This window comes from Vicugna pacos, unplaced genomic scaffold (assembly GCF_048564905.1).
Source record: "Vicugna pacos unplaced genomic scaffold, VicPac4 scaffold_19, whole genome shotgun sequence".
In the NCBI taxonomy this organism is placed as follows: Eukaryota; Metazoa; Chordata; class Mammalia; order Artiodactyla; family Camelidae; genus Vicugna; species Vicugna pacos.
The window spans coordinates 54762102-54785433 of record NW_027328740.1 but is presented as its reverse complement, the minus strand read 5'-3'; the positions used below and the strand labels follow the sequence as shown (position 1 = coordinate 54785433).

The window sequence follows — 23332 nt, the reverse complement described above, 5'->3', positions numbered from 1 at the left end:
TTGACTCAAACTACAAACCATGTCTCCTGGGTGGTAATACAAATATTACTTCGTATCTTTATCTCTGTCTGGCATTCTGTAACCTGCTCCACACTTTCATGGCTCAGCGTCGGTTAACTTGGCACACAGAGTATGAATCTAACATTCCCTGGCTTTCCCCTTCCTGGAATGCATCCTTTATTTTCCTTTGACTGTGTTTGTCCCCATTCTGGCTTTCCATTCCTTAGCTCAGAAAGGCAGTGTGTTATATACAAGGTTCCCATTTGGAGCAGATCAAGGCCTTTCTCAAAATAGAATTTGTAAAATGAGAAAATCTCTTGTTCCATTCATGTCTAATGTCTTTCAGAACCTGCCTGATTTTCTGTCTCCAGTGCTTTCAGGTTTGTTTTGTTCTGTATTTTCTAAGAAACTAGTTTTTTAACTGTGAGGTAGCATGTCTTAGCAAAGCTTACTTGGTCATTACCAGAAACAAATAAGGAAAAGTGTATATCTCTTTGAGATTCTAAATTATGTTTTTGCCTGATATAGAATTATTGTCTGATATTTTTCCAGTGTTTTAAGAGGTTGCTCAATTTTCTTCTGCTTCTCATTATGTTTGTCACAAAGTCTGTGTTCATTCTTATCTTTTTTTTTCCCTGTATGTATTATTTTTAGGTCTTTCAAGTGTCTACACTTTTAATGCTTTCTATTTAATATCTTGGTAATTAAGTGTGGATAATTTCTATTCTCTTATGTTCAAATTCACTAATTTATGTCTGTAATGTCTATTCTGCCTTTAACAAATACACAAAAAAATATTCATATCTGATATGATATTCTGCCCTAGTCACTCAATTTGGTTTTCCATCATGATTCTTCTCTTTTTAATGTTCATGTTGCCTTTGAATTCTTAGAAATGTTTATTACTATTTTAAAGTTCTTTCTGCCAATTCTATCATCTCTGGTTTTCCTGGGTCCAGAAATGATATTTTATTTTTCATAATGTTAATATTTCTTAATGTTTCATAATGTCAATTGTTGTGCATAACATTCTCCTGCTTCTTCAACATGCATGTAAATGTTTCTTTGTATGATGGACATTGTGGACATTTTTCAGTTGAGTCCAGAATTTTAAATCTTTCTTCAAACACTGTTGAGCTTTGTTTTGGCAGGAAATTTATTTACTTGCAAGTCTGCTTAATCTTTTTGTGAGCTAATGTGGAGCTTTGTTAGAGTGGAGTACAGTGCATCCTTTTCTCTGGGGTCAGTTCTCTCTTCTGCTGTCTCCACTGAAAGCCCTAGAGATTCAGTGAGATTCCTGACTAAGCTCTGACAGGATGTAAATGTGTCCCAACCCTCTGTGAACTGGTAGTTTTCATCATGCAGATCCCTGGTGGCTTCTTTTCCCCTAGTAGCATTTCTTGATCTAGCGTCACAGAATATCACCTTAATAGGTAGGTGCAGTTTAGAAATCAACCAGCATCTCACATTGATATGCAATCACTTTGTTAGCATGGGTGTCTCCTCTCCAGGACCCAGTTCCACGTGTTCCAGGCACCTCATCCCTTCCTGATCTGATTTTGTGTCTTTATCTCAATATGATTATTGTGTTCTCCATGTACCCACCATCACTCCATGTCAGGGACCAGTAATCATGTCCCTTCTCTCACAGGTCCTAGTTTTGTGCTGACAGACATCAAATATATGAAAACTCCTGTTACATGCCTTCCTCTAATTTTCCAGTTGTTTTCAGCAGCAGATTTATTAAAATTCAACATTCCAGGTACCAAGACTGACAAAACCCCTCCGTTTCCCTACCAGTCTAACTTGAGCATCTTTCCCATTTTTCCCTATAGTGATGATCCATGTTTTCCCTATGATTCATAAAAGCCTATTTCCTGTTTTAATAACAGATTTCTAGATAATCTAAGTGTCTTTGGGAGTATATTTTTATTCAACCTTTCTAAAAACAAAGATTTGATCATTCTGGTAACCCTCTTGTCTCTGGTGTGTAACATGATGTCTAGAGTGTGGCATCCTTCAGTAAATATTGGTTTGATGAATGAAACCCTTGAATTTACACATTTCTAGAAGTATTCTTTCCAACTTAATCTACAGAGTAAACTGAAATTAGAGATAGGCGACCTAGCCATCAGAACTTGTGTTTGTGTGTGTTGTGTGTGTGTGTTGTTTTTAAAGAGTCTTTAAAAGTAACAGCATTTTCAGGTTCCTTATCTTGGACATCTGCATAAAGACAAAATTTGTAACAAACCTAGCAATGTCTAACAATTTATCACTTATGTCATTTTCTGTTCTATGGGGCAAATTCTTCTCAATTATTTTTCCTATTATATGTTACTGAATTCAAGAATCCCGTCCCCCCAGCTTGATGTTTTCTTAAATTCTTTATAGCATTTTGGTTAATTACACACTTCAGAGAGATTTATGAGTCATGGGAAAATGTAAATTCCCTTGAGAGAAGGGTCTCTCAAAGTTTCATGCGTTGCTCTGTAACATTTAAGCTGTAAGAGCTTATTAGAGGCTGATGTAAAATGTATATGTGTATACAGTTCTCCCTTCTATCCAAATTTGTCCTCTTAGAGGGAAAAATAATACTTTAAGATTTCATTTGTTGGTTCATTATTCTGCTTGTTGTATATTAATAGTACAGATTTACCTTCAGCCCTTTTACCTGGAGGTGTCTTCAGTTACATACTATGAATATATTGTTTTTGTTAAAAGTAAGGAAACATGGAAAAGGATATGATGTTTCTAGAGTTGAAATTTTAAAATATTTTCTTCTGGTAAGTTAAACTTATTTTATAAAAACTTATCTTTTTCTTTTCTTTTTAATATGTCCTTATTATCCAAAAGTTTGTTTTAAGTCAGATAGAATCATGAATGTGTAGAATATTTAATTCAATTCCATTCTGTCCATGCCACCTCTCATTCAGTTCTGTTCACAATACCACCTTAAGATTTGCAGGAGATGGGCATCCCTGAACAAGTAATATAGTTTAATTTCTAAATTCTGTCTGGAAATCCCATCTCCTTAATTATTCTTTCAATGAACACTATTCACAATATATAATCCTTCTTTGAGAAAATTTTATTTAATTGGTACTCTAAAAAGATGAGTCAGAGAGCTAGGGGAGCATTCTAACCAACACACATATTCCTGCGGTGATGGAAATGTTCTATAATTAGTGCCGTTCAGTACAGTGGCTACTAGCTGCAAATGGCTATTGAACACTTGAATTGGGATTAATTCAAAGAGAAGAAATTTCATCAAATTCTATTTAAATATTCACACAAAGTTACTGGCTAGTGTTTTGGATAATTCAGATGTCATGGACTAATGCTATATTTGGTTTTGAAATACCTAGATTTAATATTATTGCTGAAAGAACTCATACATTTTGGCAAGTAAATTTTTGTAGCATCTAAGAAGTGTATGAGAAATTGTGTGATGTAGGTGTAATTATATTCTGTCTGAGAGAAGATAAATGACTTTACCAAAGTCAATAAATCAATAAATGACAGAAACATCTTTTAATCACAGTTTGGGCTAATGCCAACAACTTTCCTTTTGTGGCAACTGAAGTATATTAATTAAAGTAAATCAATATAATTGACATAGATAAACCAAATTTTATCATTGTGTTTATATCTCTATTCCTAAAAATACACTTAAGTATATTAATTAAAATAAATCAATAGAATTTATGTAGATAAACCAAATTTTATCATTGTGTTTATATCTTTATTCCTAAAAATATAAATAATCTTGACTAAATACAGAATATGGGTGAGCTCTGTTTTATTTTGGATATATATATTTTCTTAAAAAAGCAGGATATATTAGAATAAAAAGCCTAAGTAACAAAAACTATTTAATGAATGGAAACTCTATTTAGAAAACCGTAACAGTTTATATATATATAAAAAATTATATAAAGGATAAGAAAAAGTATTCCAGACCAATAAGTAATTGTGGTTATCCACATGCTACATTTTATCTTATATATGCATGTGTGTATGTGGGTATATACATACATACATTTATATATGTATAAATATAATTGATATATTAAATAATTAAATATAGAAAATATTAGGCATGCCACTTTGTAGAAACTTATACAACAACAGATACATAAGCATATAAGCATAATGTGCATAAGCCAAAAATCAGCACGTAATTTGTGATGTCCTCTAACTGCTCAATGCAGGCAAGATGTGGCTCTCTGTGCTCCAAGTCTCATGGTTGAGTGAGTCCTCTGGAGATCTCCTTCCATGGTGCTGATAAGGAGGCATCAGAAGGGGCCAGAGATTTACACACTTTTAAGAGGATCGTGACATCATCTTTGGTGGTCAGGACCCCATCTCATAATCTTTGCCTATCTCTGCTTATATCATAGTGCTTTTGTGTAGTAGTTACATGTGTAATACCAGAGCTGATTTGAGATCTTCTTGTAATGCACTTCTTTTATCCCTAAAAATGAAGAGTTTTATAGAAGGCTTAAATTAAATTTTGAAAATTCTTTTCACTTGTCATCAATGTCCCTCATGCCAGGTGTCATTTTCTTATAGAGGCAGGCACTTTGGAGACAGAATTAAATTTGTGAGAGACAAAATGCATTTTCATCATTTTCTTACAGAATAGAACTATACGTAACACACACACAAATCGAAGCAATCTAATCAAGCTCCAAGGACAGAAGCCTATAGTCTTTCTATTATCTTTTAATAATAAATAACAGATTCTCCTGTGTCCATTCTAACCTGCATGTATTTTTCACCTCAGATGTCAAGATAAAGAATTAACCAATGGCTGAAGAGAATTTTACAGTTGTCACTGAATTTATTCTTTTAGGACTGACAGACTGGGCTGAACTGAAAGTTGTGCTTTTTATGTTGTTCCTGGTGATTTATGCTGTTACTTTGGTGGGGAATCTGGGCATGACCTTGTTAATCCACATCACACCTAAGCTCCACACTCCCATGTACTTTTTCCTCAGCTTCCCTTCATTTGTGGATGCCTGCTACTCATCTGCCATAGCACCCAAGATGCTGATCAACCTCTTGGTTGTGAAGGGAACCATCTCTGCTTGCATGGCACAGCATTTATGTTTTGGGATCTTTGTGACCACAGAAGGATTCTTGCTATTGGTAATGGCGTACGACAATTATGTCGTCATGGTGAATCCTTTGCTTTATACTATAGCCATGCCTAAGAGGAAATGTGCAGGGCTGGTCACTGGGTCATGGATTTGTGGAATAATTAACTCATCAATACACACAGTAAGTTTGGGGAAACTGTCCTTCTGTAGGCTGAATGTTATCAACCACTTCTTCTGTAATATTCCATCACTCCTAAAGCTGTCTTGTTCTGATACCTCCATGAATGAGCTGTTGCTCTTTATCTTCTCTGGAGTCATTGCCATGGCCACCTTCTTGACTGTGATCATTTCCTACATGTTCATTGCTGTTGCTATCCTGAGGACCCACTCAGCAGCAGGCAGACAGAAAGACTTCTCCACCTGTACCTCTCACCTGACTGCTGTGACCATATTTTTTGGTACCTTAAGCTCTAGTCACATTCAGCCCAGCTCCCAGTATTCCATAGAACAAGAGAAGATGGTTTCTGTGTTCTACACACTAGTGATTCCTATGTTAAACCCCCTGATTTACAGTCTGAGAAACAAAGAGGTAAAAGATGCTGTGAGAAGAGCCATAGAAATGAAACATTTCCCCCGATAATTTGAAATCACTGTTAACCCTATAATACTGTACCAGTTGGTTCTCACTTCAAAGACTTCCACGAATGTTAAAGCTTCTAAGGACTGCACAGATAATTTCATTCTATACACTTATTTGCCATATAAGGAGACAGCCAATAGGAGAAAGCTGTGTAATCATACAGCTGCATGAGGAAAACCACAGTGTATCACAGAGGTCTTCTTCTGGCATACTGGGTTGTGAATTTCTGAGTCAGTACACAATACAGTATTACATTTATATTTTTGGTTGTTTACAGAAAATAATTGTAAAATAATACTTGTATTTGAAGATATAAAAATAAAGTACTTACTAAGAAAAATAATTGGTTTTCAAATTTCTACAAATATAGATATAATGTCTATAGCCGAAGTCTGCCTTCACTTATTTGTGTTTTAAATGGTCTAAAGAGTGATTGTGGCATTATGATAAAAAATACATATTTGATCGATCTTCATCCTCCATTTTTGTACATTGTTCCTAACATCCTTGGAATTTACTAGGTGAGGAAAACAATAAAGATGTCTTGTTATGTTTTGAAGACATAGCTTTGCAGAAATCATGATGTTAAGTATACTAAAATTATATATGAAATTCAACCCCCAGGTAACAAAACATCAATTCACCGCCTCTTTAGAAGTTTTGAATTGTGTTTCTATTTTTGTGATTATTTAACATTGCTATTTTTGTCACATTTTGAATAAGTAGCTCTCATTTTGCCTTTAAGTGTATAGTAGACACACAACAAATAAAAAATAGACAGAACAAGTGAGTCCTCTAAATTTTTCCTTTTTTATTTTTAAAATTCTTTGGCCTGTTCTAATTTCTTTGCCCTTCCATTTATAGTTTGGAGTCACCTTGTAGATTTCTCCCATTAATGAATAGATGTTTCACATCTTAAAAATACTGTGGCTTCCAATCCGTGAGCAAAATATAATTCTCCATTTACACATCTTCAGTTTGTTTCATCAGTTTTGCTGTGTTCAACAGGTAGAGCTTGATCATATTCTGTCAGATTTATAATAAAATCATGTATTTTTGGTTTTATTGTAATAATTTGTATAATTTTTGAAATTTCCAATTGTTTGTTACATATATTCAGAAATGCAGCAGAATTCTGTATGTTGGCTTTGCATACTGTGACTTTACTCTACTGAGTGATTAGTTCTAGTAACTTTTACAGTTTCATTTTCCACATAAACAATCATGCCAACTACAAATAGAGGCAATTTCACTGATTGGTTTCAAATCAGTATGTCTTTTTATTCTTTTCCTCACCTTATTCCAAAGGCTGGGATCTCCATTATGATCTTTAATAGTTGTGAGAGAAAACAGTCTTGCCTTTCTCCAGTTTTAGTAGGAAAATATTTATCTTTTCATAGTTGAGTGTGCTGTTCATTTAAGATTTACTGTAGATGTCCTGTATCATTTTGCAGGGAGCCCTTAGCTGTTTCCAGATTGTTGAGAGTTTAATTTTATTTTCTACTGTAAATGCACACTGAATTTCATAAAACAGTTTTTCTGCATCAACTGAGAGAAATCAAATTTTTTTCTTTATTCTGTTGATATGATTAACTACATTATTGATATTTAAATATTGAACTAAACTTACATCCCTAAAATAAAACTTATTTTGGTCATCATGTATTATTAATTCTATATATTGGATTAAATTTACTAATATTTTATTGAAGATTTTTTATGACTATGATCTTGAGTTTACAGATTAGCAAGCTGTATTATTCTTTTCTTGTATTGTCTTTGTCTGGTTTCCATGTGTCAGTTATACTGACGTCAAAAATTTTTCTGGAAAGTGACCTCTTTTCTCCTACTTCTTGGAAGAAGAAAGTATGAATTTTTTTCATTAAATATTAGTAGAATTTTTCAATGATACCATCATTTAGCCTCTGGTTTTCTTAGGAGGTTTTTCTATTAATTCAATTTTTAAAAATATATATAGCTCTAAAATCTCTCTATTACAATTTAGTGTGTTTTATACTTTCAGTCTTTCAAGGAATTTGCCTGTATGGTCTCAAATTCATGGACAAAAGTTTGTTCACAATATTTCTGTTACACTTTTGATATTTGCAGGGGAGGAATGTCAGTAACAAATTTATTTAATTTTAATCTTATGGTAGTTTATGATGAAAAAGAATGGGAAAATGAATATACATATATTCATGTACGACTGAAGAATTATGCTGCACACCAGAAATTGACAGGACATTGCAAACTGACTATACCTCCATAAAAAAAATTATTTAATTTTAAGAGGCTCTACAGGACAGACAGAACAGCATGGATAACCCCACAGCAGAGATCTAATGACCACTGATTTCAGCCTCCATTGCCCCAGGACTTTTCTGTTTGAAACAAGCTTGGGCACCAGAAACTAAACTGTATGCAGGAAAATCTCAGCTCAAGGAAGCCACCGGCTATAGGACCTCTCAAGTTTTTCAGCTTTGTTAGTAATATAGCCTCCTCATATGCTCCATGCAGCATGCAATCATGTCTACCAGACTTCCATGCATCATTTTTGGAAGCATATTTTTATTTATCTATTTTTACATATAGTCCCCACAAATTCTGTTAATTTGTGAGTTAATTCTGGAAGTGAGTTCTATCAAGTAGAGGATCATCAGGTGTTCTGTGGACTAGAAATAACTGCACAAACTAACTGTTAAGGGATTTCTTCCACTTTTTTAACTTTGACTTTTGTATTTGCTACATATTCCTTAGATATTTTTGAAATGTTTATTACATCAATTTCTATAATGTTTTCTGTACAAGTTAAAATGCTGACCATTTAATAGAGCCCAAATTATCCAATGCCAAGTTGGGATTTTGTAAACAAAAACATATTACCCATAACTACAGCCCCTCATATGTTTTATAACATTTCTTTCCCTGCACCCTGTGTCTCTCAATTTTTTTTTACCTTCCTACAGTTTTTTCTGGACACAAAGCTACTATATATGTAACTTATCTAAAGCTAAAGGTACTACTTTCTCTAACAATGCGACCCCCAATTGTTTTTATGTTATGGGGCTTTTAGGTCAACCTTATATAATGTGTTCCTTGTGATTACTTTTTTCATAAATTTTATTTTCATTCAGGTTATCAAGGGAAGTTACGGAGCCCCTGCTGTACCATATGGTTGCAGCACACTCAGCAAATCACATGTCAGTTAATATTGCCATGTCACTTTAACAGATTTTCCAAACCAAAGTACCCTCTTTTCCAAGATCATACATTTCTAGACCAGGAGAGTCAGTAAAGACAACTTTCAATAGACCGCAGTCTCTGTTAGTTTGTGGACACCGTTATAACCCAGCAGCGAAGGCCAGGTCCCGCCAGTTTGGGTTTCCAGTCACCAGTGTGAGAGCCTAAGCCTGACCTGTAAGTCAGACTACCTTGCAAATGACATGTCAGCCAGTCCTTCCCTCCTGAGGGCTTGCTGTGCACATTTTATTCCATCAGGTTTGTGACAGTCACAGGACAACTGCACATTTCCTCATCAGCTTTACAAGCAGACTGTGAAACACAGCCATGTTTCCTGGATGAGAGGTCTCTCTCTGGCCTCTGCCTCTATCTGGGTAGACATGCTCTTCCTACGATGGTGAACCTCCAGGAAAACCCTTCGGATGGAGCTGGCATGAGAAGTCTGGCCCTCAAGGGCCTTGAACCTCTCTTAGAGAGTTGTGGCCAGTCAGCTTAGCCACTGAAAGTGTTGTTGCCACTGAGTATTTGCAGAAAGGAGTGACTTAATTTTAATCATGCTCTCCAGGGCATTATGTCACACCAGAGATTATTAGTGGTGTGTGTTCAATGGCGTATGATTCAAGGCTTCCTATAGTGGATAATATTTATTTTTTTGTTTTATGTGAACACAAACTGATAGAAGTCAAGGCTTCCCATAACTGGATATGCATTACTATGCAAAACACAAGTTTGTTAGGATTTCATACAAAATATTTTAATCCTTATCATCAAGAAGCTAATGAAGGAAAGACTGCCTGTAAATACAATGTAAACTTCTGTTGAAAAGTGAGATAGTAGGAAATGGAGAGGCACCACGTGCCCTTGTGATGGGCATGCCCCTCATATTTCCACTCACATATACTAGAAATGAGAATAGAACCCCTCCCGTTCCAGGACTTTGAGAGCTCGCTTCTTGATAGCATCACTGTCAGCTCTCTAGTGGTTGCTCTTTCTCCAGGGGATCCTGGGATATTTGTAGTACTGATTTGTTATTTCCCACACTCTCCTTCTTTCCCAGTGGCACCTTTCTCCAATGAAGAAACCATATGCATATGCAGTTTGACCCTTGGGAATATGATGGTTGTTGTGAGTCATTAAGTACCTAATGAATTTCTTATTCTAAAGATAATACCATCTAATTTTCATACTCAAGCTTCTCAATTAGTATTGTTTCTCTCTCCCATTTTCAGGCACTCTTTCAATGGCACATTGTGTAGGTTTATCAGTGAAGCTTCTTTCCATGAATTTGGTAAATATTCCTGAGTTGTATGTTCCTTTCATCCTCCAGTCACTGTGCTGGGCAGCCTTTGGGTGTTTCCATGAGTCAGGGCAACACTCAATATGTGGTACCTCTTTGGGAAAGTGTTTTTCACATCTTGTTCTATATGAATGTTACACCCTAAAATACCATAGTACCCAAACTTTGCACCTGCATGTGACACTCAGCCTTTCCCCACTGTATCATTTAGGAGTACTGTCACCATGCATGTAATGGGTCATTTAACATATCCTAGCTCAACAGAGCTTAATTTAAAAAAAAAGTGATCACATGTCATGCTTTATGGCTTTCATTCTTTAAGTAGTGAATAGTATTATAATCAATATATTCTCTTGTCCTTAAATTAATTTCTCAAGTGGCTGAAGCTCACATAAAAAGCTTCTTCAAATTCTAAGAAGCAGAAGATGATGGAGAATGAATATTTCCCTCAAAGACTTCTCTTTTTCAGGAAAGAACATTTATCTCTTGTATTGTGCCTTACAGAATTCCTCCTACAAGTCATTAGTGGTATTTCTTAAAATGGAAACTCCCTGGTTTCCTTTTCAGCATGCATGCTCTTGAGAACTTAATAGTAATTTTTGCCCTCCTTCAATTTATTACAGATCTACTTAGATGTTGTCTTGTCTTCACTTTGCTGTGGATTTCTATTTTAACAAGGATACAGAAACAACTGGAATATAACTTTTAAACATGGATTATTCCTTTTTTTTGTCAAAAAGACAGGAATATATTACAATCTCCTAAGCCAAACTGCCAGTTATAAAAAAAAAGAACAATGACTTGGGGGAACAAAATGTACAAATCTGGGAGCTTATGAGGGACCACAAAATGTATCTTCTGATATCAACCAAATGGATTGGTTGAGACAAAAATCATGCACCAAACAGAACTTACAGATGTTTGCTGAACCTACTAGATTCATATACAGAAGTGAAGGAATTGATGAGTAAAAAAGTGGAATCCCATGTTTAAAATAAAGATATTTGTTTAACCTAATATGACAGAGTACTTCAAGTCATCAAATAAACAGATAAAACATAACAAGGAAGACTGTGAAGGTTAAAACAGAAGTAAAAGAAAAGACTAAGACACACAGACACACACTCTACAATTTTATTCTAATAGATGAGAAAAACGCCAGAATCATTGACAGCTTTTTCTGGTCTATATCCACCTAACACATTCTACGGTATTATAACATTTACTTTACTTATATATGTAATTGATAGTTCCCACTCAAGGTAGTCAAATATTTTTACTATTTTGTTTGTTAATTTATTTACAATAATTAGAAACACCTTGCATATGTAAGACAATCCATAAATATATGTTGAACTCATTTATTTCTTTTGGAGGCAAACATAGCAAAATTTAAAGTCCATAACCAGTTTATAGGACTCATATTGCGTGTAAACTTTAAGTTAGTTTTTTCCACATCTTTGGAGGGCGTACTTTACATCTTTGTTCCTCAAGCTATAGATCAAGGGATTTAACAGGGATGATGAGGGTGTAAAATATGGAAGCCACTTTATCAGTTTCAAAGGGATGACTGGACTCTGGTTGCACATACATAGAAATCAAAGTCCTGTAGAACTCTGTGACCACTGTCAGGTGGGACCCACAGGTAGAGAAAGCTTTCCGCCTACCTTCAGCAGGGTTTATCCTGAGAATAGAGTCAAAAATGAGCAGGTAAGACATGAGAACTATCAGAAGGGATGAAATCAAATCAAAACCAGCTAAAATCAGAATAATCATTTCAGCTTCATGAGTATTTGGGTAGCGTAAAGATATCAAGGGGAGACAGTCACAGTAGAAATGACTGATTACACAGTAGCCACAGAAGGACAAATGAAATATCTTTAGAGTGACTATAAGAGACACAAATATGCTATAGAGATAGGGGACTGCCACCAGCACTCAACACAACCTTTGTGACATGATGACTGGGTAGAGCAGCGGGTTACAGATGGCCACATAACGGTCATAAGACATTGCTGACAGAATAAAAATTTCAGTAACAATGAAAACAAGAAAAAAAGCTAATTGTACAGCACAAGAATAATAAGAGATAGTATTGATACACAACAAAATTTACCAACATTTTGGGTCCAACCGTTGTTGAATAACCCAGATCAGTAAGAGCCAGCTGTCTATGGAAGAAGTACATGGGTGTCTGTAGCCTGGAGTCCACCATAGTGAGGATGATCACGCCCAAGTTGCCCACCACTGAGATCATGTAGATGATGAGGACAGCCCAAATAACGGAGCCTGCATCTCAGGGTGGTTTGTGATTCCCATGAGAATGAATTCTTTCAGCACTGTTCCATTGTGTGTTTCCATCCAGGTTTTTCAGGAAACCTATTTGGAATAGAGACATCAGCATAGTCAACAGGTTTTATGTATTATCACCTGGGAGATATTTAGTGTGCAAGATAGTATAAATAAGATACATTTAAACTTTCCTATTTAGGATATTTGAAAATCAGCTCATCTACTACATATCCTAATGTGCATGCATACAGGTAGAAACAGAGACAAAGACAGTCACTGGTTTTCAAATAGAAGTTATTTAACTAACCTAAGAACATTTGTCAATGTCCAGAAGATTTGTTGGTTATCAGCTGGGAGATGGGTGATACTGGCATATAATGGTTATATATATATATATTATAAAATAACCCATATCTGTCCCAAATATCAATAGTGCTAAGGTTGAAAAGCCAAGCTGATATAGATAGATGATAGATAGCTAAAGAGATACATACATACATACATACATACATGTAGATACATGTTAAAACCTAAAACTTTGAAGGTTACATATTTAAACAGTTATTGTGTTGTTCTTTTGGGTTTTCTGTTAGTCATTTACATAATTGCAATCACATAATGACATGTATAAATTACATTTAATTATATGACTCAATGCATGTGCCAATTATATAATCAACTATATTACACAATTCAACAAAAATTCTAATGGAAATGTAGACCCAGAAACTCCAAAAAGTATTGAATCCACTACTTAGCACATAGTTCTATAAAATCCTATGTATGAGTGATACAGGGGGAAACAATTAAGACACTTGGCACATACTAGACAGGTGTATAAATAAGAAAATTGTAACAGATTGCAGTGAGAATTGTCTTTATGTGAAGAAATATATGAGACTCTCACACACACACACACACACACACAAATATAAAATCTCTGTTGTAACTCCATGTATAGATTATGTAAAGGGTTACCAGATTACTTTTGGCAAATAATTTAACTTATATGAAACTTTATTGTCATATACAAAACTGATACATCCTCACAGGATGTTTGGGTGCAAAATATAAAGATTAAATAAGTCAATGTGTCTATACTACCTGGAAGTTAAGCATACAGTTTTTATTGTTTTTAATAGTGACAATAATTAAACTCATGGAGCATTTCTTTACATATTCATGGGTAAATTCTTCTGCACTGTGGCATCTTCTCTGTCAGGGCTATGATCAATGGGTGAGGAACAGGTCAAGTAGGATGGGATGCTTGTGACATACACCAAGCCCTGCCCTTCCCCCTTCTCCGTGACTAAAATTGGACCACCAATGTGCTATTATTTTGGAATTATTTATCTTCCAAATGCCTTAGCTATTTTAGAGAAATATGAATGTAAGTTTATTTTGATATAAATTTCTTAAAATATTTGTCTTCCCCTGGGGGCATTTTCACCAAAATTGACATTTACTAACTTGCATGTAACAATTCAAGTGCAATTTATCATGCAAGAACCCAGAGTATATGAGGAAGTTTGAGCAAACTGGAAGAAAGAAGAGTAATTTGCATTGTTTTTATTTATTGAATGTTATAAAAAAAAAAACCTCCTTTGGATAAAGAAATATTGTACTTTAAAAAGTGTTTGAAGTCCCTGTGTTACACAACAGTATAGATCTGAAATTATATACAATATAGAATGGCTGTGCTTGGATCCTTGGTTTTTACATTAAATTCTACATCTTAAGGCCACAGGAATTCCTTCAAACTGTGATATAATATAAACCACAGATAAACATTTTTATATGATCAAATAGAAATGTATCTGAATGTCCCTAATAATACACAGATCAAGAATTTACCAGAGTAAGGTAGATGGCAAATTAGGTAAGAGAATTATTAAATTTAAAATACTGTGAGCCTGAATGATTTCCTTAAAAAAATAGAAATGATACTGCATACAATAAAAACTACAGTGACAGTAGTGTCTGTTCTATAAGAAAATCAATAAAAACACATGCTTTTATAATATTAAATATGAAAGTGATTATATGAAATTTGCATTTAATGCACTTAAAATATTGCTTATAATTTTGTGACCTCATGATAGCCTGCCTTACCTGGATGCACACAACTCTTCTTATATCAGATGTATGAAATGGGTATCAGTAGATAGTCATTTTAGAGAAATGTCTTCAATACATTTATTAAGAAGCAATATAAACCTTGTTTTTGTTTCTTTGTTTTGTTTTGCAAATATGAAAAGCTGAGAAACATCAGACTTGGTAAATTCCAATTTCCCTGTAAGGTAAGAAAAGATGAAAGTGATTATTTCTCTCTCTCTCTCATAAGCTTTAGCATTCTATGAAAAGATCTGAATAGCTTTTTCATAGTTTAACAACTTTGTTGAACACTGATTGTAATTTTTTTAAAGCTGCACTCCATGAGATAATCATATCTGCTTTCTGTCAGACCATTTGAAATTGAAAAACATGCTGAACATTCTACCATAACCATAAAACTGGGTCCTTTAAAGTCTGCTAATATCCCAATAACACTTTTCACATCTCAGTGTGCAGCAGAAGTTCCCTTTGTCCCTTCAAGGTGTCTGGAAAGACTCATACTTATACATTTATTTAAATAATCATTAAATATTAAATTATAATTGGGGGGCCACATAAAAAGCACCTAGAGCACTAATTAACTACAAATTTGGGAAGATATCAAAATGAGAGACAAAATATTCACAGTTTCTTAATTTTGCCAATTTCTAAAAATTCACATGTCTTTAGTGATGTCTCTTCATTTGCTCTCAGTTTTGGCCTCTGTTATAGATAGAATTGTTTCTGTAAAAGAAATAACATGATGATGTCTCAAAGACACTTTTCTGCATTTAGTTTTTCAACCACTCAAAAAATTAATATGAAGAGGAAAGAAGAGGTATCCTATTCCAGCTCAGGTATTACAGAGTACTGGAAAGCAAAGAGAAATGCATCAGAAATGGCCTCATATTTCTCAGGCTTTGCCATTGGGCTAAAGTGAAATTTTGAAAATGTCACTTTAGCATTGATGATATTGGAAACTAAAAAATGTCACATGAAATAGTCCATCACTTTACATGTAATGATGCCTCTGTCTTGACTCCCTCATGTGTTTCTTACACGGTGTAGTGAGAACAATTCTTTCCCCTTTGGAGACTCTCCCTCAGGAAATGCCAAGCAATTTGTTGATTATCCCTAAAGTATTGAAAGCACAACAGAATGTCTGGAGATTGTCCTTTAATTGTCATGGGCAATTTGTTTCCATTGCCTTTTCTTTCTCTCCTTCCTTTCTTCCTTCCAGACTTCCTGTCTGTATTCTTTCCTCTCTTCCTCCTTTCTTCCCTGCATTCCATTTTTCACTCTTGGTTAAACCAAGCTCCTTTTGTAGCCCTAAAGATGCTCAATTAAAGTACTGTGTCTAACAGGCATGCCTGTCAGGAGTCAGCATCTCCACAGTGGTCTTCTTGAATGTATGACCGTGTAGAAATATTTAAACACTGCCTTGTTACATTACTTACAAATTTTTAAGGAATTAAAACAATACATGATGCTGCTATGAGGTATTGCCTCCTGGATTTGTTGCCCATGTGATTGTTTTTACTTGTCCCTCAGAGACAGAAACTAGTCACTGTTACTTCTCATTTCATTCTGACTTTCTCTCCTAGGTCTGTTCACCACTTCTGTGTTGCTGTTTTTTCCCTTTACTGCATAGTGCACTATTAGTTATTTCATTCTGTGCAGCCCCATTCCAATACAGACCTATTCCATCACCACAAGTGCCCTTCCCATTAAATTACTCCCAAAGGCAGCCTAAGAAAGCAAAGACTTTCATATGCCTCCAGGCGTAGAAGCACTAATCTGTGATAACAGGTAGGTGACAGTGGGTGGGACTTTCCCAGCACTAAGAAGGCAATTATGATCGAAATGACAAAGTCCCCTTATGGACTGAAAAGTTTTCTTGGGACTAACTTCCCGAAGAATTGGCAAAAGTGCTGCCTGTCATTTCATGTCTCTGGACCAGCCAGTCAGCCTTCCAATTTAAGCGGGACAACCTGAACCCTCAGGTGGCAGGAGCCTGGAGGAACATTCCCACTGGTTACAAGCTCTCAGGACACAAAAAAGGATGTAAGGGGGTTGGGGCCAAATGACATCCTTCAAAGTCCAGGGACCCCTGTTTCTGGGCTCTCAGATGTCTGCCTGTGACCCCCCAACACAGAAAGTACCTTCTTTACTGGGCATGTTTGCCCCAACAAACTAATAGCCCTGGATAATGCCTAACCTCACAGCTGCTCAGGCTGGCCTGTTTCAGCCCACCTTATGAGAGTCATAAACTCCACTGCCCTTCACAGACCCTAAATGTCTTACCTCACCTACAACCAATCAGAGCCTTGTGCACAAGCTGATCAGGCTCCTGTGACCCTCCCCTATGAAAGACCCCAGGAGCTGGCCCTCGGTGCTCACACAGGCCCCTCTCATCTGTGTGGCTGTTGTCATCTATTAGTTCCTTGTAAGCACCTTTACTCTTCTCCTCCTTCATCTTTGGTAGATTCTTTTACTGCCAGAGACACTGGCCCACTGTGTTCCCCAGCAAGGAGTGTCGCTGAATGCAAGTTTTTGTGCCCAACTCACAGTGAGGCAAAATCGATCTAAACATTGGGGTCTGGAGCAGATCTGTTGCAGGGCCAAGCAAGAAGAACTGGTGGCTCATCCTCAAAAGATGTGAAACTCCCTGACTCTTTGCAGGGAAGAGTTTTTATAGGTAAAATTGGGGGGAGAGCAACAGAGTGTGTAGCTCTCCTCTGATTGTTTGGTAGTGAGGTAACAGGTGTCCTAGAAACCTTGTGCTCAGCCTGAATTTGCCATCCTCCACCTGGGTGGGGGCCTTACTTCCTGCAGAATAACACAAATGTACATTATTATGTGCATATGCCCCTTGAGGAGGAACCAGGACCTTGCTTATCTGTGCACTGTTGTTTCTTGGCTGCTTCTCTTTTGTGTCTGTGTTCCCTCACTTCCCTGGTTAGTACTTGCTTGAATCTACCCTTTGGAACCCAGGGAAGGTCTAGGAGGCTGAAGTCTTTTCCCTACAAACATGGGATAGGGAAACAGAAAGGCTTTTGTATCCAAGAGGGATCCACTGGGTCTTTCTCTGTTTTAAGAGACCATCATTTATAGATTTTCCTCCTTATGGTAAACAGCACAAAAGACAGAGACAAAGGAAAACAATGACTATTTCTGGGAAGCTGACAATCAGTAATAAACCAAGGGCATCCGAAAACAAATTCCCACAGGTCAGAACTCAAGGAACTAATTCTTAGAAATTCATTTTCTCATATCGAAATTTGGAAAAGAAGGGACCAGAGGAAAACTTTGCCTTCCTCTCTTATCTTGGCACTGCAGGCAGAGCTGAGAGAGCGATTTGGTAAGAATACTTACCTTTGATGGCTTTAGATCAAAGGATAAACTTAATTGCTTATTTGTCATCTTTATATGTTATTTGATAAAGCAATTGTTCAAATGTTTTACCCATTCTGGAGATAATATTATCTACTATTATTGTTTTGAGATTTTTCTATATATTATGGGACAAGCCTTTTATGAAATACAAACCTGAAAATAATGTTTTCCAGAATATAAACTGTTCTTACATCCTCTTAAGTGTATCTTTTGAAGAATAAAAGATTTAATTTTGAAGTTTTCTAATGTATCATGTTTTTATTTTATTGATTTTACTATTGTTGTTTTATCTAAGAAGTCTTTACATTTCCCAAAGTCATGAATATTTTCTACTATGTTTTATCCTGAAATTTTTAGACTTTTCAGTGCTACATTTACATCAATGATACTTTTTTTGTGAATTTTTGTATGAGTCATAGACCCAAGTTCAATATTTTGCATACCTATATCTAATTAGTCCATCCCTATTTGTTGAAAAGTTCATCCTTTCTCCATGAAATTGCCTTTTTTCTTTTGCCTTGTAGAAAATTTGTTGCTCATGCAGGTACGATTCTGTGTCAGGTCTATCAATATTGTTTCATTGATCTGTTTGTCATGTCTTATACCAGTGCCACTTTTAAAAAATAACTATGGCTTTGGAATATGACTAGACATTATTTAGTGTTCTTTTATTGTTTGCATTACAACTTTACTTCTTTTTTAAAAGTTAATTAAGCTATTCTAGTTTTTTTTTTTGATTCATTTATGTATTTTGGTTTCAATCCCTTTTCAATTTCTACCAAAAAAAAAAAAAGCCTGTTTGGATTTTTATTGGGTTTGCATTATGAAAAATGTAGTATTTTAACAATATTAAATAACCCAGAAAATAATTATGGTATGGCTCTCATTTATTTAGTGTTAGTCATCTTTAATGTTTTACAGAAAAGTTTCCTAACTTTTAGTGTACAGGACTTACAATTTTTTTCAGATTTATCTTTAAGTATTTTACAGTTTTGATGCATTTGTAATGGGTACTTGAAAATTCCATCTCTAATTTTTTATTGCTTGTGTACAGAATTTAAAAATATGTATATGGATCTTTCTTTTGAAATCATGCTAAATTCTCATTTTAGTTCAATATTTTCTACAGATTCCATTAGATTTCCACCTCTACAATCTTGCGCTGTATCAATAAATAACAGTTTAACTTTCTGCTTTCCAATCTGACATTTTCTCTTCTTTTTCCTTGCCACATTGTGTTGGGCATGTCAAATAAAAACAAAAACACAAAACCTAAAAATTGAGAATTCTGTTTTACTCAGCAGACTTGCTGAGGACCTAAGTCTGAAAGACAGCTTCTCAGATAGTTCTGAGGGACTGCTCTGAAGTTAAGGAAGGAGCTAATACATATAGGAGATTTGGTAACAAAAACCAGGTAGTCGGGAACAGCAAAAGTTTACTTTGAATTAAAGGGAAACAGACATCTCAAATTAATGAATTTAGTGCTTTCCTATGTATGGGAAAGATGCCGGAGGCTGGGCTAATTGAAATCATTACTTTGATGTGCACCTTCACTACCCAGGGTCAGTATCCTGCTCTTCTGCATACTGAGTCCCCTCAGGGCACACAGCTAGGGGTGGCTGCAGTGGCTGATGACTTGAAGACTGCAACATCCTTTGTTTGGTGATATGGCAGGGGACATACTCACTCACAGATATAACCTCCAGTACCATTCGAATGTAGTTGAAAAGAAGAGGCTTACTTGCCTTTGTTCTGATTTAGTGAAAGTGTATTTGAGTTTTTAACATGATATGTGATGTTCCCTGCAGGTTTTTCATTGGTTCCTTTATCATTTCAAGGGAGTTCCATTTATTCTAGTCTGGTCAAAGTTTTTATTCCTTATTTTGATCTGCAACAAAATTTACCAACAATTTGGGTCCTATGGTAGTTGAATAATCCAGATCAGTAAAAACCAAGTGCCTGAGAAAGAAGTACATGGGTGTCTGTAGCCCAGAATCTACCTTGGTGTGGATGACCATGACTAAGTTGCCCACCACTGAGATCACACAGATGACGAGGAAGAGCCCAAATAACAAAGCCTGCAGCTCAGGGCAGTCTGTGATGCCCATGAGAATGAATTCGCTCAGCACTGTTTGATTGTAGTTTTCCATATGGGTTTTATCAGAGAATCTATTCTGAATAGAAACATCAGCAGGCAATGACATCATGTAGTACAATTTGGTGATTTTTTTTTAAGTGTACAAAGCTGACATAAAGAAAATAAATCTAAAAGTGTATTTTAAGCACAATGAAAAAATCCACCTCCTATAAATAAAACATACAAACAGAGAAATAATAAACAGAGATAAATATACAGTTGGAAATAGAGAGAGATTTGTAGTTTTTAGGCATTTTGGTTGTTACCACTGGAGGTGGTTTGAGGCCAGTAAGGCTGGTACTTATCCTAATATTTTATGGCAGCCCTCAACAGCAAGGAATTATACAGCCCAAAATGCCAAAGAGCTACATTATCCAACCCTGATAATATGTGTAGATATGGATATGGAATGATATAAAAGTAGATGAGGGAAGCATTTCTGAAAAAAATGATATAACTTTTAGATCTTGTTTTAAAAGTGAAGGTAAACTTTTCTATTGCCTTTTATATAATGACAATCATATATTTACAAAGTTAAAATCACTTAATATTACATCATATGTGTGCTAATGATATCAAAATTAAAATAAAAATTCCAATTGTGTGTGGAAACATTTAGAAGCTCTTGCTTTAAAAAAAATGTTCATCTGAACATCCTTATATCTACAGGTGAGACAGGATAAAACAATTAATATCTTTGGCCAATATCAGACTGAGATGTAAATAAACATAAGGAAATTCTAACAGAGCATAGTCCACACTTTTGTCTTTATACAGGGAAATATTCCATGAAATATACATAGGTTGATATAATCTCATATATACCTATACTTTTTGCATATACAAAACTGTACTTTGGGCAAATGTTGTAAAGTATCTTAATCTCTTTGTACACATTAGCAAGATCAACTTTTTCTTGCAGGGCTGTTGGGAAGATAAGTGATAATTAAACAGTTAAATGTAGTTATAGTGGTACCTGAAAATATCCCTAAAATGCAATGGAATTTTTGTATTTGTTTTTAATTTCTTAATGGAAAGAGCATGATTCTGGAAATGGATTATCATTATACATGTACATGTACATTCTTTTTGAGTGATTTAACTTTTCTGTTAGGGGTATGATGAGGAATAGATGGAGAACTTTGTTATCCAGCTAACAGTTCCAAGTGCCCCCCACCATGCCGCATCTCCATGGCTACAATGGGGATCATCCATGTGCTCTTGCTTTGCATAATTTATCTTCTATCTCACTTAATATTATTAATATACATTTATCTAACACAACATATTTCCTTCTCCCCAAGTGCACTTTCATGATAACTGACATATACTGAATCATTTAAACATGTAAGGTATGTTTTGCTATGAAGGAACCTAACTTAGTAGGAGGAAATTGAGCAAATTAAGAGAATGTGATGTCCCTTGAAATTGGTTTCATAGAATAAAGTTTCATAAACATATCCTTTGAATAAAGGGATTCTTTACTTTACAGAAAAAAAGTTCTAAAATCACTGTGTATTACACAACATCATACTGGAAAAATAAAATAAAAAGATAAAATACCAAGAATATTGTATAATTCTAGAATGTTATTTTGCCTGCCTTTACATTAAGGCCACAAAGTACAGCATTTAATGCAGACATATATAAATGTGATTAAGTAAAGATGTATATGAATATTCCAATTAAGCCATTAAAAATTAAAAAAAAAACTAGAGTAATACCAGAATAGAATGGGGGTGGCTGGCTAAAGAAAAATAATTAGTGGTTTAAAAATTTGTATTAATGCTTACTAAAAAAAAAAGTAAATATAATTGATACTTATTATATGAAAATTATCAGTGTCAGGAGAAAGCAAATAAAAATATGTTTATAAAATTACATTGTGTATATGTTTATAGGAAATCCACATTCATCTCACAAAATACATTGTTTATAAGGTTGTGAGCTTCTAATATCCTACTCTGTCCCCACATACATGTCTTTCTTATGTCAGAAATACTGAACTACAGTTAGGAAAACATATTTTAAATAAATGGAATCGGAAGTTATATAATCTTGTTTAGATGCACTGTCGAAAGGCTACAGGAACAAAGCACATTGATAAGTGCTGAGTTTTCTGTAAGATAAGGGAGGGCTGAAGAGCTTTTCCTTACCAGCATCAGAGTTGTATGGAAGGTATCAAATTAATTTTTCTTACTTTACTATCTCTGTTGATTATCTGATTAATATTTTTAAAGTTATATTCTTTGAGAACATTTTATGTGCTTTCTGTCCGATTGCACTGGAAACTGAACATTGTATCATCACTGTAACACTGGATACTCAAGATCTGCGAGCTTCCAAAAGTTGCTTTTCACATCTCAATACAAGGTGGAAACCCACTTTGTACTCAACAAGAGATCAGAAAAATTCATATTTATACATTGATTTCAATATTCATTAAATATACAATATTCTTAAGAAAGGAATAAGATGTGCCTATAGTCACTAACTGACTAAGGATTTGACAGGACATCAAACTTGAAACTGACCACCTGCATCTTCTTAATTCCACCATGATTTTAATTTTTTATTCCTGACTCTTTAGTTAGACCTTCTTGTCCCTCAGTTTTGACCTTTCTTCTTCATATGACTAAGTAAGTATGTATATAAAACTTAAATATTACATAAACAATATGGCACTGACATTTCAAAGATGCTCATTAGCCTTTGTGAAAATATTTGTACATCAATCTGAAGGAAAATGGAAACTGTCCTGTTCTGCTCCATGCATTATCAATGGCAGGGTGCACACAGAAGTGAATCAGACATCCTCATGTTTTACTGTGCTTTGTCATAGAATAAGCACTCTACTGCAAGTCACCAAGCTGGATATCAGTAAAATACGGCACCAACATGGAATATACTACCTGTTTACCTGTGATGAGACTCTGCCTTGGCTTCCCCACGTGTTTCATGACACACATAGTGAGATCAATTTATGGGTTCTTTTTCACCCCATGAGACTCTCCCTCAGGGAATGCCAAGCACTTTCTTGATTTTCCCTGAAGCACTGAAATCATAATAGATTACAAAGGAAAGGGTGGATTTATTAATAGTACAGAACAATTTGTTTTTACCAGTAGGTGATT

General features: G+C 35.0%; 1 protein-coding gene and 1 pseudogene across 1 annotated transcript; one reads left to right on the top strand and one right to left on the bottom strand.

The window, feature by feature from the left end:
• The first annotated feature begins 4797 nt into the window (after window positions 1–4797).
• LOC140693447 (olfactory receptor 5J2-like) lies at window positions 4798–5742 on the top strand. Its single transcript, XM_072957311.1, has one exon. It carries the CDS (start codon window positions 4810–4812, stop codon window positions 5740–5742), a length of 933 nt encoding a protein of 310 aa, XP_072813412.1. The 5' UTR covers window positions 4798–4809.
• A 5979-nt stretch (window positions 5743–11721) lies between these two features.
• On the bottom strand, window positions 11722–12640 carry LOC140693262 (olfactory receptor 8K3-like; annotated as a pseudogene).
• Between the last annotated feature and the right edge of the window lie 10692 nt (window positions 12641–23332).

What these genes read in the sequence shown, in the direction of transcription:
- LOC140693447 (XM_072957311.1), top strand. Translation starts at nt 4,810, where the DNA reads ATGGCTGAAGAGAATTTTACAGTTGTCACTGAATTTATTCTTTTAGGA.